This window comes from Lipotes vexillifer, unplaced genomic scaffold (genome assembly GCF_000442215.2).
Source record: "Lipotes vexillifer unplaced genomic scaffold, Lipotes_vexillifer_v1.1 scaffold93, whole genome shotgun sequence".
Classification (NCBI taxonomy): Eukaryota; Metazoa; Chordata; class Mammalia; order Artiodactyla; family Lipotidae; genus Lipotes; species Lipotes vexillifer.
The window spans coordinates 1,392-22,810 of NW_006786452.1; the positions used below are offsets into that span (position 1 = coordinate 1,392).

General features: G+C 38.0%; 1 protein-coding gene across 1 annotated transcript in view; it reads left to right on the forward strand.

The window, feature by feature from the left end:
- Positions 1-20,368: 20,368 nt before the first annotated feature.
- Positions 20,369-21,419, forward strand: part of HEMK2 (HemK methyltransferase 2, ETF1 glutamine and histone H4 lysine) — a 15,408-nt gene continuing 14,357 nt past the window's right edge. Inside the window, exon 1 of the mRNA XM_007458797.1 lies at positions 20,369-20,492. Within this exon, the coding sequence (XP_007458859.1) occupies positions 20,369-20,492 (124 nt within the window). The remainder of the gene's footprint in view (positions 20,493-21,419) is intronic.

The following is a 21,419-nucleotide window of genomic DNA, read 5'->3' on the forward strand; positions in this document are numbered from 1 at the left end:
AAAAATCATGGAAGGAGTGTCTTTAGCCCTAAGGGAGCATAACATGCAGGGGCAACAGAGCATAGTGGTTAAGAACACAGACTTCAGAGCCAGATGATTTTGATATAAATCTCAGTATCACCAGTGTGCAACTTTGGGATAGTTACTTAATCTCTCTAAGCCTCAGTTTCCCCATCTTCAAAATGGGTGTATTAATAGTTCCTACCTCATAGAGTTGTGAAGATCAAATGAAGCAGCAATTGTACTTGGAAAACTAGTGGGTGTAAATATTAGCTACATAAGCATTAGCTATAATTAACGTTTGATATAGGTATATTCGTTCATGCATTCCACAAATATTTCCTGAGTGTTTATTCTGTGCCAGATAATGGTCTAGACACTGAACTCCAACAGTGAATAAGACAGATAAGGTCCCATGGAGCTTCTGCTGTCATCTCAACAAGGAAATGGGTTCCTTTAGGAAAGAGAGTATCAAATACCATTTTGTATATCCCATGGTGCTTTGCACAAAATAGACAGTAGGTGTTTGTGAGGAAATTATAGTAAGTGGAAGAAAAAAGACATGCTTTGAAAATCTTGCACTCCTGGGCAAAGAAAATAACAATTATGTATACATAACAAACCAATTGTATTCTGCTAAGAAACTCTGGAATCTAGTCCTTTAACATTTCTTAAAAGAATTCCTTGGTAATTGAAAATATAGAGGATTACACGAAGTTTCCACTGCACCATGCCACATTTTGCTCACAAGACAAAGGAATGCATGGCACAGAGCACACTTCGGCCAGGTGAGTCCAGATCACCTTGGGTTTTGTGGTCGTTCAGTCTGAAGCATCTGACTGCCAATTAGAAGGCTTGGCATTGCTCTCAGCCTTAGAGCCACAGGAGGAAATCATGTGGCCAGAGTGACTGTAAGAGGCCAGGGAGGCCCAGGAATGACTAGTTAAGGAGTTTCACTTCTCTAAGAATTGAGTTACTAAACACATGTTCACCTAGGACAGTAATTTATTTAATTTTAATTCATTCTTCACAGTAAATAAGAATCAGATATTTTCTTTTTTTAAAAAAAAGAACCTTGGGAATTTCAACTCTAATTATAAAAATATGTTTTGTTCATCTAAAGAAACTAGAAGCTATAACTTTGCATACCTACACAGTCTTTCTAAAGAGCAAGTTTTGAGAATTGTGGAGAAACTTAGAGGGAGTTTGCAAAAACATTGGCCTGGGAAATCAGGAGACCTGGATTCTAGTTTTGATTGCAATTAAGTAGCTGGTTGAACTTAAACAAGTGAAATAACATCTCTGGACCCCGGTTCCCACATCTATAAAATAAGAGCGCTTAGGTGCCCCTTCGACCTCTGATTTTTTTAAGTATTTATTAAACAATCATGTACCGTATGCCTATCTCTTTCACATGGTAGAAAAAACAACCTTGTATGATAGCTGCACTTTACAATGAGGAATTTAAGGCTCAGAGAATCTCGTTTATTTACCCAAGGCACAGGATATGGGTCAAAGGTGCGATTTAAGCATATCTTCTGATTCTAAGTCACATCCTCTTCTTACTAAACTACAGCTGCCTTTAATGTAATGGGGTATAAAATGGCTCTGGGTTGGAGAAGAAAGAAAGTTCCTGATAACAAAACTTCATTGCCCACTCCTAGTTAAGTTCACTTCTCTAAGAATTGAGTTACTAAACACATGTTCACCTAGGACAGTAATTTATTTAATTTTAATTCATTCTTCACAGTAAATAAGAATCAGATATTTTCTTTTTTTAAAAAAAAGAACCTTGGGAATTTCAACTCTAATTATAAAAATATGTTTTGTTCATCTAAAGAAACTAGAAGCTATAACTTTGCATACCTACACAGTCTTTCTAAAGAGCAAGTTTTGAGAATTGTGGAGAAACTTAGAGGGAGTTTGCAAAAACATTGGCCTGGGAAATCAGGAGACCTGGATTCTAGTTTTGATTGCAATTAAGTAGCTGGTTGAACTTAAACAAGTGAAATAACATCTCTGGACCCCGGTTCCCACATCTATAAAATAAGAGCGCTTAGGTGCCCCTTCGACCTCTGATTTTTTTAAGTATTTATTAAACAATCATGTACCGTATGCCTATCTCTTTCACATGGTAGAAAAAACAACCTTGTATGATAGCTGCACTTTACAATGAGGAATTTAAGGCTCAGAGAATCTCGTTTATTTACCCAAGGCACAGGATATGGGTCAAAGGTGCGATTTAAGCATATCTTCTGATTCTAAGTCACATCCTCTTCTTACTAAACTACAGCTGCCTTTAATGTAATGGGGTATAAAATGGCTCTGGGTTGGAGAAGAAAGAAAGTTCCTGATAACAAAACTTCATTGCCCACTTGACCCTTTTGCCCAGGACTAGCTCTGCTCTGTCACTTCCCTGTAGGAAAACCTCTATGCTTTACATTTGTGAAGTGAATAGTTTAAAAAGTTGAGTCTTACCTAGAGATGGTCTCTGAGTTTCACTGAATGGACATTCAGAAGATGTGTTCTCAAATAAAGGCCTTTGCCTTATTTCCACCTGTGCCCCAGTGATGGTGGAGAAATGTAATCAGAAAACAGGATGGCATGTAGATCAAATCCAACCATAACAATCTCCCAGGAACCATCAAACATATCAGTCATTGTGCCAGTTATACCAACAACCCCAGCAAAAGTAAGATATCCACCCATTCTCCCTGCTAAAGGGATAGTCCCTTAATTACCACCCAAGTTTGGGGCAAAGACCTGTCCTATGGCTGGCCAATCCATAGTCTTGTCGTTGGACTACAATATGGCCTGGCCAGTAAATGCTTATCCAGACCAGAATGCCTGTTCTAGGAATCTGAGTAGTGAAATACAGAAAAAGTAGGTCATTTGGTAGCCATAGAGAAGGGACTGGATATACAGTGTCTTCATATGAACACATGGTGTCTTCATATTAAAGTTGGACACCCAACAAAATACATTAGGAGCTGGGGTGCCGGTTCTGTCCAAGCAGGTGGGGCCTGCTGAAGGTCCACAGCCTCTTCCCTATGGCTGTGCTCCCTAGACAGTTCCTGGGCCTTGGCAGACGATGGCCATGGCAGTGCCCACATAACTGTCTTGTGCATCCTGGGTCACTGGACCCAACTGTGGTCCCAGCCCCCACTTACCCACACCAGAATTGCAGCCCCAGCAGATTACCACACCAGTTCCATAGCCTGTGAAAGGAGATGCATTCACAATGCAAATGAAAGTCATGGGTGCTCCATCTGGGTAGAGGGAGCCAGAGCCAAAAAAAAAACCGTAGGCACCCAGATCGAAATGAACAGACCCCTACTTCTGAGGATCCCAGACTTGTGTTAGGTTCCAAATCATTTCCCAGTTCCTCTTCCATTTTCTATAGAGATTCTTCTACTGTGAACCCTGTGCTTGGGTTTCTGAGAGACTATTTTTCTAAACAATATATGTATACTGCTACATTAAAACTTTTTATATTATTGGAATAGATGACTCTCTAGTCTTTACAACCAAAAGAGCTGAATAAAAGTCTGCACAATTATTTTAGTATACTATATACTACTAAATTCTATTTAGTAGAATAGAATTCTATTTAGTAGAATAAAGTCTATTGGGTAGAATAGTAAACTATTTTGTTATACTCTATACTACTAAATTCTGCTATGTCAAATAAGATGGAAATTAATAGGGATTTGGCACCTGGTTTGCTGATTTCAAGGCCTAATTAATTTGCTGCATTATACTGCCTTGTCATTCTTTGGGCTGATTGGACTGGCTCGATGATAACCGTTGAGAATCTTAAGAATTCAGTAGGATATACCAGGAAGAGACATCCAGCACCATGCTTTATCTATCATATTCTTCTAAGGCCAATTCTATATTCTCTGGGAGCAAATTTTGGGCATTTGGTTTTAATTCATCTATACCTTCTATAACAATAAGAAGTTTTTTCAAATGTGATGAAACTATATGTAGAAATATGTGTATTGATTATTTATGAAAGTAATAAATATTCTCACAGTAGGTCAAGCAAGCTTCTCTTTAGAGAAATTTTTTGGCCAATAAGGTTGAGTCAAAGGGTTTCCAACCTCTGACTTATTCAAGGCACTCAGCCCTGTAAATTTCATTTCCATCAACAATAATGAGCTCTGCATGACTTAGAAAAGAACAAAACACTTTGTTCTTTCCCTGAATTCTGACTCTCAATGCCCCTAATGCATCTAGCTCTTCTGATGCTCATAGGAACCTTCTTCACATATTTTCATTTAATGTTAACATTTCCCTCATTGGCTCATTAACTGCCCTCCAGTGCAGGTTAACCAATGAGCCCTGAAAAAGGTCTCCAGTTGCTCTGCAAGGATGATGAGCAATTCTCACCCTGCACTTCAGCCAACAAAAACGTTCGGCCTTTTTACAAGGAGCAGAAGTCCCAGAAGGTCACACAGTGCCGTGGCATAATATATGCAGAAAAAATAGTAAAAAGTTTTATGGCGCTATGAGAGCCAGCTGGTCTCAGTAATGCCCCAAGGCAGGTAAACTTGCCGTGTCCTCACTCAGCCTCATGCCTTGACAACGTTAACCAAGGGCACTTAGACTTGAAGTGCTATTTGGGATAACCCCTTGCACCAGGTTCTTCATAAGTGCATTTATATTTAATTGGTGTGTTATCTAAGAAATCAGGAGAATTATTTATTTAAAACATGAAAGCTAAGTTCTTTTAATGAATGAGATGTTTTTGTACTCTTGGTAAGCCAAGAAATATACATTCCACTTTTCACTGGGAAAGAAACAAGACCTTTTGCAGACAGAATTTCAGTTGGATGTTAGCTTCTGGTAGCTGACTTCCATCCAATCCAAGTATTCCTTGAAAAGCTTTCCCTACTTCCTGAACATATGCCACAATGATAAGTGTACACAGGAATATTATCAGAAAGTGGGGAAACCCCTTCAAAGGTTACCATTTCATTACAGACCCCTTTAGATGGTCAATACTCACACCAAGCAGGAGATACTAGGTGTGGTAGCCCCTACAAAATACAGGGGAGAACTGGGGGTAGAGAAGGATGATCCAAGTAATTTAAGGAGAAATCAACCCACTAAGAATCATTTACAACATTTACTCACTTATTGAAATTGTAATGTTTGCATAAATTTCCTTAATACATAGATTTGCTCAGGTTGAGGGTCAAACCATGAACGTCTTGTCCTAGGTGATATTTGGCACCCCCAAAATGTCATGGAATGCCCAGAAGGCAAAGTCTTTGCCTTTTATCAAATATTCATCACTTTGGTTTTGCATTTATATAACTATATATGTATTTGTATTAGGAATATGTGTGTATATATAATGTATATATACACATAATATATGTATATTACATAATATATATGTACTGATATATATATACATAACACATATACATGTACATATAACATGTATTCTTTATGCATAATTATGTATATATACATATGTATTGATATACATTACATATATATTCTTAACACACATACATAGTTTTTTCTTCACTGAACTCTAAGGTAATCATCACCCAAAATATAATTGCTTACAGATTCTGTTTAGTTTCCTAAGATTTCTTGATCCTACAAATATGAATCTGGTCCAGGAAATTACACTGGCTATTTGCCCCTTATGAAACATTGACTGGATTTCAAAAGAAATTCTATTTCTTCAGAAAAAGAAAGATGCGATGTCCATGGGGTCTTTGGGAGAAGACAAAAAAATCTAAGCAATTCAAAACTATCCTTACTGCCTGCAGGTATAAAGGTACATGTATCCCAAATGTCGAATCTGATTATGGAAATCAGACTCTAGGAGGATGTGACTATAAAAAATGGAGATATTAACTGTAAAATGCATTAAATGTATATAAATAAACCTATTAACTCTCAACTGCATTTGCATATTCATTACTCAATAATACATTAATTGGCATGTAAATAATCTATACCCTGTTAATTACATCATTAACAGCATTATCTGTTTAGAGCAGCAGTATCCAATAAAAACATATGACTCACCCATATATTTGTAATGAAAATGTTTTCATTTCCCAATCAAGAAGTAAAAAGAAATTGAAATTTAATTTAATACATTTTACCCAATATATTCAAAACAGTAATGTTTCAACATGCGATCAATAGTTTTAAATTATTAATGAAATATTTTACAGTCTTCTTTACAATTCATGGTGTATTTTACACTTGCAGCATGTTTCATTTCACACTGGCTGAATTTTCAGGACTCAGTAGCCCCAGGTGGATAGACGGTGCAGGTCTAAGGGTGCTGGATATTAAAGGACTGCACACTATACCCACTACCATCTCCCCCAGCTTTCGACTGGGGGCCAGTACATGTTAGAACTTTAAATTAGCCTGTCTTTTACATCCGCCATGCTTGTATCTTTAGAGGTTCGAAATAGGGTCTAAAGTTTAAACTGCTTTTAATTATTAGTTGTACCACACTAAGAAAATAAAATCAGTGGTAATTGATGTATTATTTCCCTATTGCAGCTATAACAAATTACCACAAACTTAGTGGCTTAAAACAACACAAATCTATTATCTTATAATTCAGGAGATCAGAAGTCTAAAGTGGGTTGGCAGCCTTCCTCCTGGAGGCTCCGAGGGAGAATCCATCTCTTGGCCATTCCCAGTTTCTAGAGGTCACATATGTTCCTTGGCTTGTTCTCTTCTTCCATCTTCAAAACCAGCATCTTCAAATCTCTCTCAATCTGACTGCTACATCCATCACCACATTTCCTACCCGTACTCTGACTCTGCTCCCTCCCTCTTAGAAGGAGCTTTATGATTACATTAAGCCCACTTGGATAATCTCCCTATTGCAAGATCATTAATTTAATCACATATGTAAAGTCCCCTTTTGCCAGGTAAGTTAAAATTGTCACAGATTCTGGGGATTAGGACGTGGACACCTTTGGGGCACCATTATTCTGTCCACCACGATTGAATATATGCAACTCAGGCCTACAGGGAAAATTCTGTCACAACACATTTAGTTGTGACATAGATCCACATGTGACAAAAGCTAGCTATGTACTAGATAGCTGTTTCAAGCAATATTTCAAAAGCATAAATATGTAGTACAATAAATATTAGACATGTGCTCGACATTTGTTTTTAATTAGTAGGATTTGGCAATTTCTAGAAGTAACTTAAGCTGGAAGCTTGTACTTTTTGATCACCTTCACCCAATTTAAAAGTTACAAAAGGTCAAAAGGTGCAAAATTCCACCTTAAATTACTTCTAAAAACTGCCAAATCCTACTTATTAAAAACAAATGCCAGGCATTTGAGTTCTGGGATGTAATGTACAACATGATGACTATAGATAATAATGCTGTAGTGTATATTTGGAAGTTGCCAAGAGAGTAGATTTTAAAAGTTCTCATCACAAGAAAAAAATGTGTGACTATGTGAGGTGATGGATGTTAACTACATTTATTGTGGTGATCATTTCCCAATATACACATATATCAGATTATTATGTTGTACACATTAAAATTATACAATGTTATATGGCAATTACATCTCAGTAAAACTGGGGGAAAACAGAAGTAATTTACATTTATGCTCTGATGACTTACAGAAAGTCAAGATAATAAGTGCCTGAGTCAAGACTGGAGAGAAAAACTCTCCATGTGTATATGAGCTATTTTTTTTCCTTTTTTTTGGCTACACTGGGTCTTCGTTGCTACGCGCAGGCTTTCTCCAGTTGCAGTGAGCGGGGGCTACTCTTCATTGCGGTGTGCAGGCTTCTCACCGCGGTGGTGTCCCTTGCTGTGGAGCACGGGCTCTAGGCGCGCGGGCTTCAATAGTTGTGGCATGTAGGCACAGTAGTTGTGGCTCGTGAGCTCTAGAGCACAGGCTCAGTAGTTGTGGCGCACGGGCTTAGTTGCTCTGCATCATGTGGGATCTTCCCGGACTAGGGCTCGAACCCGTGTCCCCTGCATTGGCAGGCAGATTCTTAACCATGGCACCACCAGGGAAATCCCTATATGAGCTATTTTAACCTGCTTTTCCAAATTTACCAGGGAAAATTTTCACTCACATTCCCAAGTAATTAGTGCCACTTCTAGTATAAGTGAGCCATAAAGGTATACTCTCTCACAAGAATGTAATAAAGTTTCTGAATAGGCCTCCTATTCTTTGCTAAATTTATGCCATGAAATAGAAAACATTTTTAATAAAATCAACAAATATTTAATGAGAATAATATGAGGAAGGCATAGGGCCCAGCTCAGAACATTCCATAACTTAAACTATCAATTCAACTTTCTTAAGAATAACAACTACTTTAAGAATTTCATTAGCAATCAGTATAGGCAAAAATGATAATTTTACTTACAAACTGTTCATTGATCCCGCTGGAATACTGTCCTCTTAAGGCTCTCTCTTCAGCTTAACCATCATCTGAGGTTCTATTTGTACACTAAAAGAGGCAGTAATTGAAATTGTAAAACATGTGTTCCTGAACTGCCTGGAACACCACCTGAATTACCCACCATACCCTTTGTGTGTGCTCTGGCTCCAAGTATCTTGTCCTTGGGGGACATATTAGTAAGCTAGGGCTACCATAACAAAATATCACTGACTGAGAGGCTTAAACAACATATTTCTCACAGTTTTGGAGGCTGAATGTCTGAGATCAGGGTGCCAGCATGGTTGAGTTCTGGTAAGAGCTGTTTTCCTGGCTTATGATGGCTGACTTCTCACGAGCTACTCACATGGCAGGGAGAGAGAGAGACAGCAAACTCTCCTTACAAGGACATTAATCTCCTTACAAGGACATTAATCTCCTTACAAGGACATGTCTCTCCTTACAAGGACATGTCTCTCCTTACAAGGACATTAATCCCATCATGAAGGCCTGCCCTCTCCTGACCTCATTTAAGCCCAATTATCTCCCAAAGGCCCCACCTCCAAATACCATCACATTGGGGGTTATGGCTTCTACATAAGAATTGTGGGGAGGGGGCACCACAATTTGGTCCATAGGAGGGGGCGTGCAAGATCCAGGCAAAGAAAAGTCTCAGAGTGATGGTACATGTTCTGGCAACCATGATCAAAGTCAGCCCTTTAGTCATCCTCCAGCTCTCGGGGGGACTTCTTCCAGACTGGGGACAAAGTAAATGTGATTACTGCTCCACATTTCTCATTTCTCCAGATCTCTAAACATGGCTTCAATGTGCAACCTCCAAAGGGTGTTTTCTACCCAAAAGTGTAGCTTTGGGCGCAGTGGTTGAGAGTCCGCCTGCCGATGCAGGGGACACGGGTTCGTGCCCCAGTCCGGGAAGATCCCACATGCCACGGGGCGTGGGCCCGTGAGCCATGGCCGCTGAGCCTGCGCGTCCAGAGCCTGTGCTCCGCAACAGGAGAGGCCACAACAGTGAGAGGCCACGCGTACTGCAAAAAAAAAAAAAAAAAAAAATGTGACTTTGCAGTTAAACAATTACATTCTTGAAATGAGGTTGTAACAGAGAAGAACAAACCTGACTCCATATTGGTTGTATTCCTTTAGCTCTAATCTTTGTGCTCTGTTGCCTGTGCTTAGTCATGCTGGCTCTGCACCTTTTGTAAAAGAAAGTTGCCTATAGCCTGAAATATACAGGATAGCTCATTCTCAAGGCTCTAATCTTTAAAGGTACAGTAAGTCCCCTACATATGAGCGAGTTCCATTCTGATAGCACATTCGTTAAGACCAATTTGTTTGTAACTCCAACAAAGTTAGCCTAGGTACCCAACTGACACAATCAGCTGTATAGTACTGTACTGTAATAGGTTTATAATACTTTACACACAAATAATACATAAAAAACAAACACAAAAAATAAAGAAAACATTTTTAATCTTACAGTACAGTACATTGAAAAGTACAGTAGTACAGTACAACAGCTGGCATACAGGGGCTGGCATCAAGTGAACAGGCAAGAAGACTTACTGACTGGAGGAGGGAGAGGAGGTGGGAGATGGTAGAGCTGAAGGATTGTCAGCAATAGGAGATGGAAGGTAAGCTGCAATTTCACTCACTCACATCCTGGGCTTGAAATAAAGATACTGTACACAGTATTGTAAAGTACACAAAAGCACAACCACTTGTAGAGGATGCACGCACGTGACAATGTACACCAGACATATGAACTAATTTACGTGATTGGACATGGGAACACAGGTTCGCATCTTTGAAAGTTCACAACTTGAAGGTTCATATGTAGGAGACAATGTATAACACTTTTTCATTCATATAGAGAAAAAAAGTTGCAGAACAAAGAATAATTTGTCTTGCTGGAGGTTATAGGAACATTGTGACCAGACCTACCATGGAGAGCCGCAAGAACAAAGAATTACAGCACTAAGAAGTTTGCAACAATCAGTCACACCCCCTCCCTTTTACTATAAAAGAAGCCTGAATTCTAACTCAAGTAAGATGGTTCTTTGGGACACTAGTCCACCATCTTCTCAGACTGCTGGCTTTCTGAATAAAGCTGCTATTCCTGAACTCTTCTCTAGATTTATTGGCTTGTCACGCAGCGAGCTGTACGAGCTTGGGACTCGGTAACAATGTCGAGATTGAGTTTTCTTGAATTGACATCTCTACAGAGAAACCAAAAGCCTAGGTAGGAATATGACTTTCTTACCTAACCTCACTATAAATAGAAATGGATAGGGTAAAGTTTCATAAGCCAGGGGAAAGATTCAGTTTATGATTCCTAAACTAAAATATCACAGTGCAGAAAAGAGAAGTGAATGATGAGTATCCATGATGATCATTTTCATGAAAACTTGGTTTCAAAAAGACCCTGAATTTTATTCATGATTTGTCTTTTTTTACAAAAAAGGTAATCATTAACCACAGAGATAAACTGGAAATGTTGTCTATTTCTGTGCTTTATCCTGTATAAACACAATGTAATTATGACTTCTGTTGGGAATTTCAATAAAACATGACTTAAGACTACAGCAAGGGTGCCATTAAAATGTGAATATTAACTTTCCAATAATTTCTAGAAATTGAAATGGAATCTGTTTGGCAATAACATGACATCTTGACACCAATGAAAATATTTTATGTGGTTATGTAAGTGATAAAAATGAATGTTTTATAAAAATTTACCCAGAAGGACTTATAACTAGGAAAAACAGTCATAATTAACAAGATTTCATAAAGTACACAGCAGCCAAAGATAACTTTTAGACCAGCTGAAGGTGATGAGGTCATTGCTGATCCTAAGTTCATAAGATCTGAGCACATGTAGAGATTTTTTAAAGCAGTTAAAAGAATTAATTTTCCAATATAGAGAGGCTGAGAGAGTCTCCCTCTTCTACGTGACTTTGCATTGTGCCAAAGTAATGGAATTGAATGCATACTTGAGCTTTTCTAGCAGCCGTCCCTATGGTGCAGAAGTAAATGTGTCAGCCCTGGTACTGACCAGCTGGAAAAGAGACATGAGTCTACTATTTCTGAATGTATTATGGAGCCTAGATTTTGTTTCCAGGGTAGAATGTGTCCAAAGCAACCAAATTTAAGAAGAGGGTTGTGAAATTATCCAGTGGATGAGTAACCATCTTAACAGCTCAACTGGCTGATGCAAAAAGAGCTGTATTGGCAGGTAACCATACCGCTTACTGTGCTGGCTGTGCAGTATTGGAGAGATTCTTTTTAACATTTTTAACTGAGATTTTTATAGCATGAGAATATTAACAACAGCAATGTCAGAAGAACAAAAACCAATTCTGTCAAGTATATATATATATATGTATTTTTCAATATGAACATCATTGATCACTAAATTTATAAGGTCTACTGAGGATTTTTAAGTCAATAATAATTATGATAATAGTAATAATAATAGAAGGCATTTCATTAACTAAAACATGCTTATCTTTGACTCCACATTTAACTGAAATTTCATTAAAATATTTAAAATTGTACTTCTAAATCTAACCAATAACAAATATATATATATATTTTAGTGTGTCATAGTATGTTTTTTAAAGCTGTTTTAGATTCACAGCAAAATTGAATGGAAAGTACAGAGTTTAAATATACCCCCTTTCCCTACACATATACTGCCTGCCCACAATCAACATCCCCCCCCAAAGCGAGATATTTGCTACAATTGATGAACCTTCACTGACACATTATTATCACCCAAAGTCCACAGTTTACAATTCGGCTTCAGTCTTAGTGTTGCACATGCTATGGGCTTTGATGAATGTATAATGCCATGTATCCATCATTTTGTATCATACAGAATAGTTTCACTGCCCTAAAAATCCTCTAGCCTCTGTCTGTTCACCCTCCTTCCCCACTAAACCCTGGCAACCACTGATATTTTTACTGTTTCTATAGTTTTGCCTTTTCCAGAATGTCATATAGTTAGAATCATGCCATATAACACCTTTTCAGTTTGGCTTCTTTCCCTTTAAAATACACATTTAATTTTCCTCCATGTCTTTTCATGGCTTGATAGTTCATTTCTTTCGAGAGCTGAATAATATTACATTGTCTGTGACGTATCACAGTTTATATATCCACTCACCTACTGAAGAACATCTTGTTTGCTTCCAAATGTGGGCAATTATGAATAAAGCTGCTTTTGTTTGGATATAAGTTCTCCATTCCTTTGGGTAAATATGAAGGATTGCTGGATCATATGGTAAGAGTATGTTTAGTTTTGTAAGAAACCACAAAACTGTTTTCCAAAGTAGCTGTACCATTTTGCGTTCCCACCAGCAACGTATGAAAGTTCTTATCGCTCCACATCTTTACCAGCATTTGGTGTTATCAGTGTTTTGGATTTTGGCCATTCTAATAGGTGTATACTCATACCTCGTCATTTTAATTTGAGATTTCCTAACTATACTTACTTACAATCTGTATGTCTTCTTTGGTGAGGTGTCTGTTCAGATTTTTGCTCAGCTTTTAATTAGGTTGTTTGTTTTCTTATTGTTGAGTTTTGAGAGTTCTTTGTATATCTTGGATAACAGTAATTACGTGTCTTTTGCAAATATTTTCTCCCAGTCTGTGTCATAGTGTTTTAAGTGTAGTGAACAACCCTGAAAGGTTGATGCTTTATGAAAACAAACAAACAAAAATTTTTGAAAAGAATTCTTTTGTTGGAAAGATTTAGAGTCATTCTTGAAGATGCACTAAAAATATTCTATCTTCGACTCGTGTGTTATTTCACTAACTACTACACTATAGTGAAATTAACTTAAATAATCTACATAACCCCCTTACACCAAGAGGAAACTTGTAAACTAATCAAGGTTGGTTCCACTCTTGGATGTCATGAAGAGAGCCAGCTGCAACTTGTGGTTTCTATTAAAATGCAAGCCAGGCTAAGATGAGACAAGAACCAGCTAAATATATCTTGCCAGAATAAAAGAGAAGATATTCTCTCTTATGTAAGAGGTTTATACCAAAGCCTTTTTAAGAGTAGAAATATACCTTGTTGCAATATGCTATTAGACTCCATTGCCACTGAGAAAAAAGAATTCTCACTAAGAAGATGAAATCAAAATGCCTAACCATTTGATTTTACTACCATACCACCAAAACCATCAGTAATGATGGAACCAAATATCCTTAAAATAAAAAATGTAAAACATCTCTGAAATAAGAAGGTATTATCACAACATACCAGAAAATGCAGGGAATCCCCATGTATCAGTGAGGGTTTTGTTGCATACCATAGGACCCACTCCAGTTAGTTCAAGCTAAAAGGAATTTTTTAAATATGATATCCAATGGGTATTATAATCATTGAAAGGCTTAAAGAAGAACAGCTCTGAGCTGAACTTCCAGGAACACCTCCTAAAGGCACATTACAGAACTGAGCTACTGGCCCTGCCACAGTCAGGAAACCATGGAATCAGGAATCAGCTGCTGCAGCTGCTAACTGCAGACTCAACTCACATATACCCCCATCCAGAGCTGCAAAATGAAGGAACTGTGCTCTGCCTCTTGATACCCATGAAGCTAGAGGCCTAACACTGAGAATCCTAACTGAGAATCCTGTCACAGTTGTTGCAAAACAATCAAACTTCTCTACAACTCAGCTTGCCAGCAGAAATAACACAGGCAAGAAGTCAGCCTCTACATCAGAGTGTTCCACTCTTCCTTCCAAAACTTACATGGCTGTAAATGATTGGTGGGCTTTAAATCACATCTAAAACTGGAGCTTCAGGGGAATCTAAAAAATGTAGTTTTTGAGGGTTGCAGCCTCAGTAATCCAGGAAGACTTACTATAAGGAAGATGGAAAGGATACAGGGAGTGAGGTGATACAGTGTCCCACTCATCCTAAAAAGGTAGCAGGAAGGATGTGACTGTCAGAGGAAAGTCAGGAGTGACTAGAGAATGCCAAGTGTACAGGTTGTGGACACGAGGAGTTGGAGGGAATCCTGGAGCAACCACCAGGGTGGCTGATTCCATCAATATCAGAGCAGTAGGCAGGAGATTTCTAACTCCCCTCTAACTCCCTCTGTTGAGTAGGTAACAGACACAGACTGGAGTATTGGGTATGAGTGTTGGGCCAGAGGCCATGCTTAAGAGAAACAGGGAGCTCCACTTCCTTAAGAGAAGTTACTGGTATGCCCTGCCTGGCAGCACAACACCTCATCTTCTCAAAATCCCTGGAGGCTAACTGTGGTATGCATACTGCTTTCATACGTGGGCTAACAGAACCTCAACTACAAAGATGAACATGCAACTGAAAATTAAACACCTGAGGTAAACAAACACCATGAAAGAGAAACATACAACATAATGAAAAAAGTAAACTTCACCAAATTCGAATTTATACAGCAAACAAATGGAAACTTCAAAAAAAAGTAAATCTCAAAGGGATGAGAATAGATACTGCCTCCATGAAACAAAAGATTATTATTTTTTAAAACACTATACTAGGAAGAAAAAGGCTTACCAAATAAAAATCTCACTAGAGAAGGCAAAAAGCAAAATATGTTCAACTAAAGAGAGGACACGTTAGCTGGAAGCCTAAATTTCCCTCAAAATGGCAGAGATGGTATAGGGAGTGCTGTAGTATGTCACCCAGATTCCGCCTTAGGGACCAAGGCACTCCACCACCTTTGGCTGCTGACAGCTCACAGCCAAGTCTCTCTGCAGGAATTGTCCTTAGGAAAGAGAACTGCCTGCCCAAGGTTATATGTTCTTTCCCCAAAGGCACACAAGTCCCCTTGCTTGAATTTGGGACAATCTGAAGGGTCATCCCAGGTCCAGAGCTCCATGTAAGGTCAGCTGAGGCCTTGGTTGCAACTGCATCATGGCTCAACTTCTCCCTTTTCCCTACCTTGCCTCTCTCCCCCTCACAGATATTGTTTGTTAGAGAACTTTGGCAATAAACTTCCTGTACACACAACTCAGAGTCCATTTCAGGTAGCCCAATCTAAGACAGATTAAAAGAATAAAAATAAAAAGACCTGAAGACATCTAGGTGTAGCTCCATCTATATGACTGGATTTCCAGGAGACAAGAACAGAGAATGAAGGAGAGGGAAAATCAAAGAAAACATAGAAATACACTTCCCAGAACTGATGGAAGAAAGACTGATAACATTGAAAGAGTCCACCAAGTATTTAACAAAATGAAAAGTATATATACACATATAGTATTAGTTGGTGTTCTCCAGAGAAACAGAACCAGGGTGTGTATATATAGGAAGAGTTCTATTTCAAGGCATTGTCTTGCACAATTACAGAGGCTGACAAGTCCCAAGATATGCAAGGTGGTCCAGCAAGCTGGAGACCCCAGAAGAGCTGATGTGGTAGTGCACGTTCAAAGGTTATCTGGTGCAGAATTCCCTTTTGCTCTGGGGACGTCAGTCTTTTACTCTATTCAGACCTTCAACTGACTGGGTGTCAGCCCACCCACATTGGGGAGAGCAATCTGCTTTAATACAAGTGAACTGATTTAAATATTAATCTCATCTGAAAACACCCTCACAGAAACATCCAGAATAAAGTTTGACCAAGTTTCTGGGCACCATGTCTCAACCAAGCTGACACATAAAATTAACCATCACACATATAGATATACTTACAGATATGCATCTCCTACCTTGAGTCTTTCAGAAAACCAAAACTATACATTTCCGGGGCCAAAATTAAATTTTCCATAAAGGAATAAGACTCAGATTGGCACTACATCTCATCAGCAGCACTGGATGTTAGGAAGACACTGGAGAAATATTTTCAAAATTCTAAGGGAAAATGATTCTCAACCTAGAATTCTTTATACACACAAACTACTTTTTAGGTTGAGGAGTAAAATAAAGATATTTGGGATATTACCATCAGTAATAATTAATAAAGGATGTATTCCAGCTAAATATGAGTCCTAGGAAAAAACATGGCATACTAATAAATATGTGGATCAGAGAGCCAGTAGAGGCATTAAATTAAAATCACTGTCAGCTGTTTTTAAAAAAACGAAAGTATCATCTAAATTCTCAGGTGATGTCAACATGGGAAATGGGGTTGGGAGACATTAGGAGAAACAAGTGAAAACATGCTAAAATTTTTATCTTTATTAAGAGAGGATATGATGCTGATCAGTGGGAACACCATGAGAACATAATGTCTTTGTGCACCTGTGTGTGTTTCAAAGTTTAAGGGTGAAAAAATTACAGTGAAAAAAGGACAAAGGCATAGTAAGAAAATGGAAACAAAAAGAAAGCAGTGCTGTGTTCTTAATCTTAAGCAAGGTTGAATTCACAACAAAAAGCAATAAGCAAGACAAAGACATTTTATAGTAAACATAATCCTCAAATAAGATGTATCGATCATAAATATCAATGACCCAACTGATATATCATGAAAAACTACCAAAAAATATATAAGTAGACAGAAGCATGCTAATAATGAAAGACTTTTGATTGCGTCAATTATAAACAATTAAATCACTTCATTCAGGCCATAGAAAATCAAGTAGATATAAAATAAGATTCTAGATCTAACGACCTAACTAATAAGGTAGATCCAATTAATATAGTGAAGTCTATAGTTTAAAACCAGAAAATAAAGTGCAGAGAGAGGGAAAGACATTACTAAGCACAATGCAAGAATCAGAAACTTTAAAAGTAGATTTAATAAATATTTTAAAATATCTGCATAGCAAAAAATACTGAAAAACAAAATCAAAATGCAATAACAAACTGAAGGCAAATAATTACCAAACATATGAAAAATTTTCATGTAGTAGACAGCTCATGTTTTTTGCCCAGCATCTACATCAGTACCACAATTTTGCTTTGGTGGATCATTCTGGCTCTCTGGTTGTGGTGGGCCCACCCCCTCTGCATCCCAAGAGAGGCAGGGGGAGCTCATGTCATCTACCTGGTCACAGGATCAAGTCAGTCATTAGCACATGACCTATTCGGAGCCAATAAGAAAGAGCAAATGACAAGGACTTCTGTGCAAGCAACTGGAAAAAAAGACTCTTCCACTGAATTTGGTGGCATGAAGCTATAAAGATGCAGCCATCTTGGTACCAAAAGGAGGATTAGCCTGAGAATGAAGCTGAAGAGGCAAAACTAAGGAATGAACCCCAGAGCCATATATTGGTGCCTAAACAGATTAGATAGAAATAATCAGTATTCTCAATGTCTTTAAATATATGTGGGGAGGGGTGGTGGGCAGGCAAAGGATAAACAATTAGAAGAGACTTTGAGGCTGAACTTTGATATGTAGAAAACCATGCTTATCACTAGGTGTTGTGGGTTGAATTATATTCCCCCAAAAGACATGCTGAGGTCCTAAACCATCCACTCACCCCCACCTCTGTGTATATGCCCTCATTTGCAAATAGAATCTTTCCAAATATAATCAAGTTAAAATGAGGTCATACTAGAATAGGTAGGGCCCTAAATCTAATGACTGGTGTCCTAGTAAGGAAAGATTTGGAGATACAAAGACATACAGGAAAGAAGGCCATGTGAAGACTAAGGCAGAGATGGGCGCTACACTGTCACAAGCCAAGGAAGGTCAAGGATTGCTGGTAACCCCAAGAAGTTAGGAGAGGCAAGGAAGGATTCTTACCTAGAGGCTTCATGGAGACCATGGCCTATCGAACACCTTGATTTTGAGTTTCTCACTTCCAGAACTACGGGAGAATAAATTTCTGTTCTTTTAAACCCCTTAGTTTGTAGTAATTTGTTATGACAGGCCTAAGAAACTAATATACTGGATAATTATTAACTTTAAGGAAAAGCAAAAAGTTGTACAAGAAAGCAGATGTAACTAGTATATTACACATCTGTTTTGAGTAGCATTTATATAAAAAATAATGTAAAAAAATCATGATATAATCATATTGAGAACATGGGGAGAGAGGGGGTGGTAATTACATTAGTTTATTTGAGGCAGTAGAATTAAATTCTTGCCTTCTATCATGAGAACTTTACCTCCTACTATGGGAACTCAACAGATAATGCTAAAGTTGAGAAATCAAGTAATATCATTATAAGCTTGGTATATAGAAAGATGGGAATAGATGGCCAAAGAAACAGCTAAAGATTGAAAATGGCCACCCCTGGAAAATGAGACATGAGAAGTTGGGTGCTGGGGTGCTAGAGTGGATTGTTTTTTCATAATAAATCATGTAGAATAATTTGGCCTATGTATGTTATCAACCTTGGTAAAAATAAAAACAAAACCAAAAAGGAAAAATATGCAAAAATGAACAGATAATTCACAAAGGAAGAAACTCAAATGATGAAAATATGAACACATGTCTAACCTCAGTTAGCAATTAGAACAATTTAATTTAAAATAAACAAAAAATAAATCTAACAATATTAAATATTAAAATCTGCCACAAAGAGGTGGCAGAAATATAAATAAGTACAATTAGCTTGGGGAGAAATTTTGAAATTTGGAAATGTCAAGTAAATTTTAAAATGTGTACACATTACAACCCTGCTGATCCACTCTGGGTTGAATCCCAGGAAATTTCTGTAAAAGACCAGAAAAAGCCATGTTTAAGAAAGATGATTACAGTGTCATTCATAACAGTGAAAACCTGGAAAAAACTAAATGTTTACCAATTGATATTTATCCATGCCAGATAGCAACTGTTTTATAATTTCAAAAAAAACTATGTGGCAATGAAGAGGAGTAAACTAACTTTATATATCAAAACACAAATCTCAGATAATGTTGAGTGAAAAGGAAATTTGAAGAACAATACATCCAACCTATCACCAGTTACACAAATATGAAAACACATAAACCAGATGTTGTCTATGAATCTATGAATAAAAGCATGAAAACATGGGTTAGACGGATCCTAAATCCATGAAATAAGTTATTTTGGATTGAGGATTACAAAATGGAACTGAAGGTGAGTACAGAAAGAACACCCACTCACTTGTAATATTTTAGTTCTTATATTTTAGAACTATTTTAAGGAAACATGAGAAAATACTACCAATTATCAATTCTGGGTGGTGGATATTCAAGGTTTTTAAAAATGTTATCCAAGTACTTTGTATTTTTATTTCTCAAATTTAAATATTTTAGTGAGAAAGAAATTTCAAAAACTGACTCGAAAAGAATGCAAATACCTGAATAGTCTAATAACCTATAGAAGATTCCCCCAAACACCAGAGAACCACCCACTAAAAGCACCAAGCCCAATCAGTTTTATGGGTAGTTCTACCAAATGCTCCAGAAACGATGTCCTAAGGAAGCATAACCCTGATACAAAACAGAGCTAGATCATTAGCATTTCAAATTCAACAGTGTATTAAATAAAAGAAAAATGCATCGTTTTGCTTGAGTGAGGTTTATAAAAAGAGGGCATTCATGATTCAACATAAGAAAGGCAATTGTTGTACTATATTGCACTACTAAAAAATGAAATAAGGAAAACAAATCTTAATCTTAAGGCTCAACGTTGAAAGTTCAATGGATGTAAAAGAAAAAAAAAGTTAAATTTAGTAACCATTACATTATGTATTTTTTCAAATCTTTGCCATCTAGGAATAGAAGGAAACTTCTAAGTGTAGAATAGAGAGAGAAAACATTCCCCTTAATCAAAAACAATAGAGGCTGCCTCTATCCGGTGCTAGACCATAAAATAAAACAAATTTTAATACTCTAAAGAAGAAAGCAAATGTTGGTAGCTGCAGATTATGTAACCGTCTAATTAGACATTCCAGGTGCATCTGCTGACAACCTGTAAGCGAGGTGACTCTCCGCCCCCCGGTGCCCCGCCCCCACTGCTGGGCCTGCGCCCTTGCACGTACGCATGCGTATTGCGCATAAGCGTGGGCCGGAGGAGCGAAAGATGGCGGCGCCTTGTTTCCCTACGCCGTTGCACAGGCATGTGGGCCGTGGCTCCTTCAGCGACGTGTACGAGCCCGCGGAGGACACATTCCTTATCTCTACAATGTTCTCTGCTCTTACCTTCAGTACATGTATGAATGATGATCATAATCACAATAATAATCAATCAAGAGGGCTCGGGAGTCCTGGAGAGGCGGCCGCGGACGATCAAGGCAAGGACTGTCGCCGCCGTCCCCGAGAGGAGGCGGTGTCGGTCCACTTGGCGACAGTTGACACCAGAACACCGTAACTGAGGATTTTTTCCGTGGATACACGTAGTCAGTGTAGCGGGGATCTGTCCGCAGTTGCTAAGGTGGTGTTTTGGTTTCAGGGGCTCCATGATCCCTCACCACGCCAGGATGTATCTTTTCCTATCAGCTGTTAACTGAAGACCCTAAGCCCCTGAGAGTAGCGATATTATAACACGTTCAAAAGCAAAACATTCGGAAAACGCAGCGTCTTAATATTACAACTTTTAGTAAATATCAGTGTCGCATGGCATTAATTTACTCAGTACATAAAAGCATCCTCTAGCAATGGAAGGGCACAAAAAGGAAATGAGGTTGTAAAATATTGGAGTAGGGGAGTGTATTTAAACCCACCGAATAGCATACTCAGCTATCTAGCAACAGCCATTAGCCCCATGTGACTACTGAGCACTTGAGATGTGACTAGTACTGAATTTTTCATTTAACTGTAAAAAAATTTAAAGTTACATGCAGCTAGCTGCCTATAGAATATACCCTAGCTCCTAATAAGTATTAAAATTGATTTGTTGCAGTGCTCATATAAGTTTTAAATTAATAATATAAAAAGAGTGAATACTTACATTGTCATTTTTTAAATGAAGGAAATTTGGATAATTAGATTTATGTAAAGATCAAGAGTTGAAATGGGTTTTCTCGGGATGAAACAAAGAGTTGTCAGGCTTCAAAGATCCATATTGGGCTTCCCTGGTGGCGCAGTGCTTGAGAGTCCGCCTGCCGATGCAGGAGACGCGGGTTCGTGCCCCG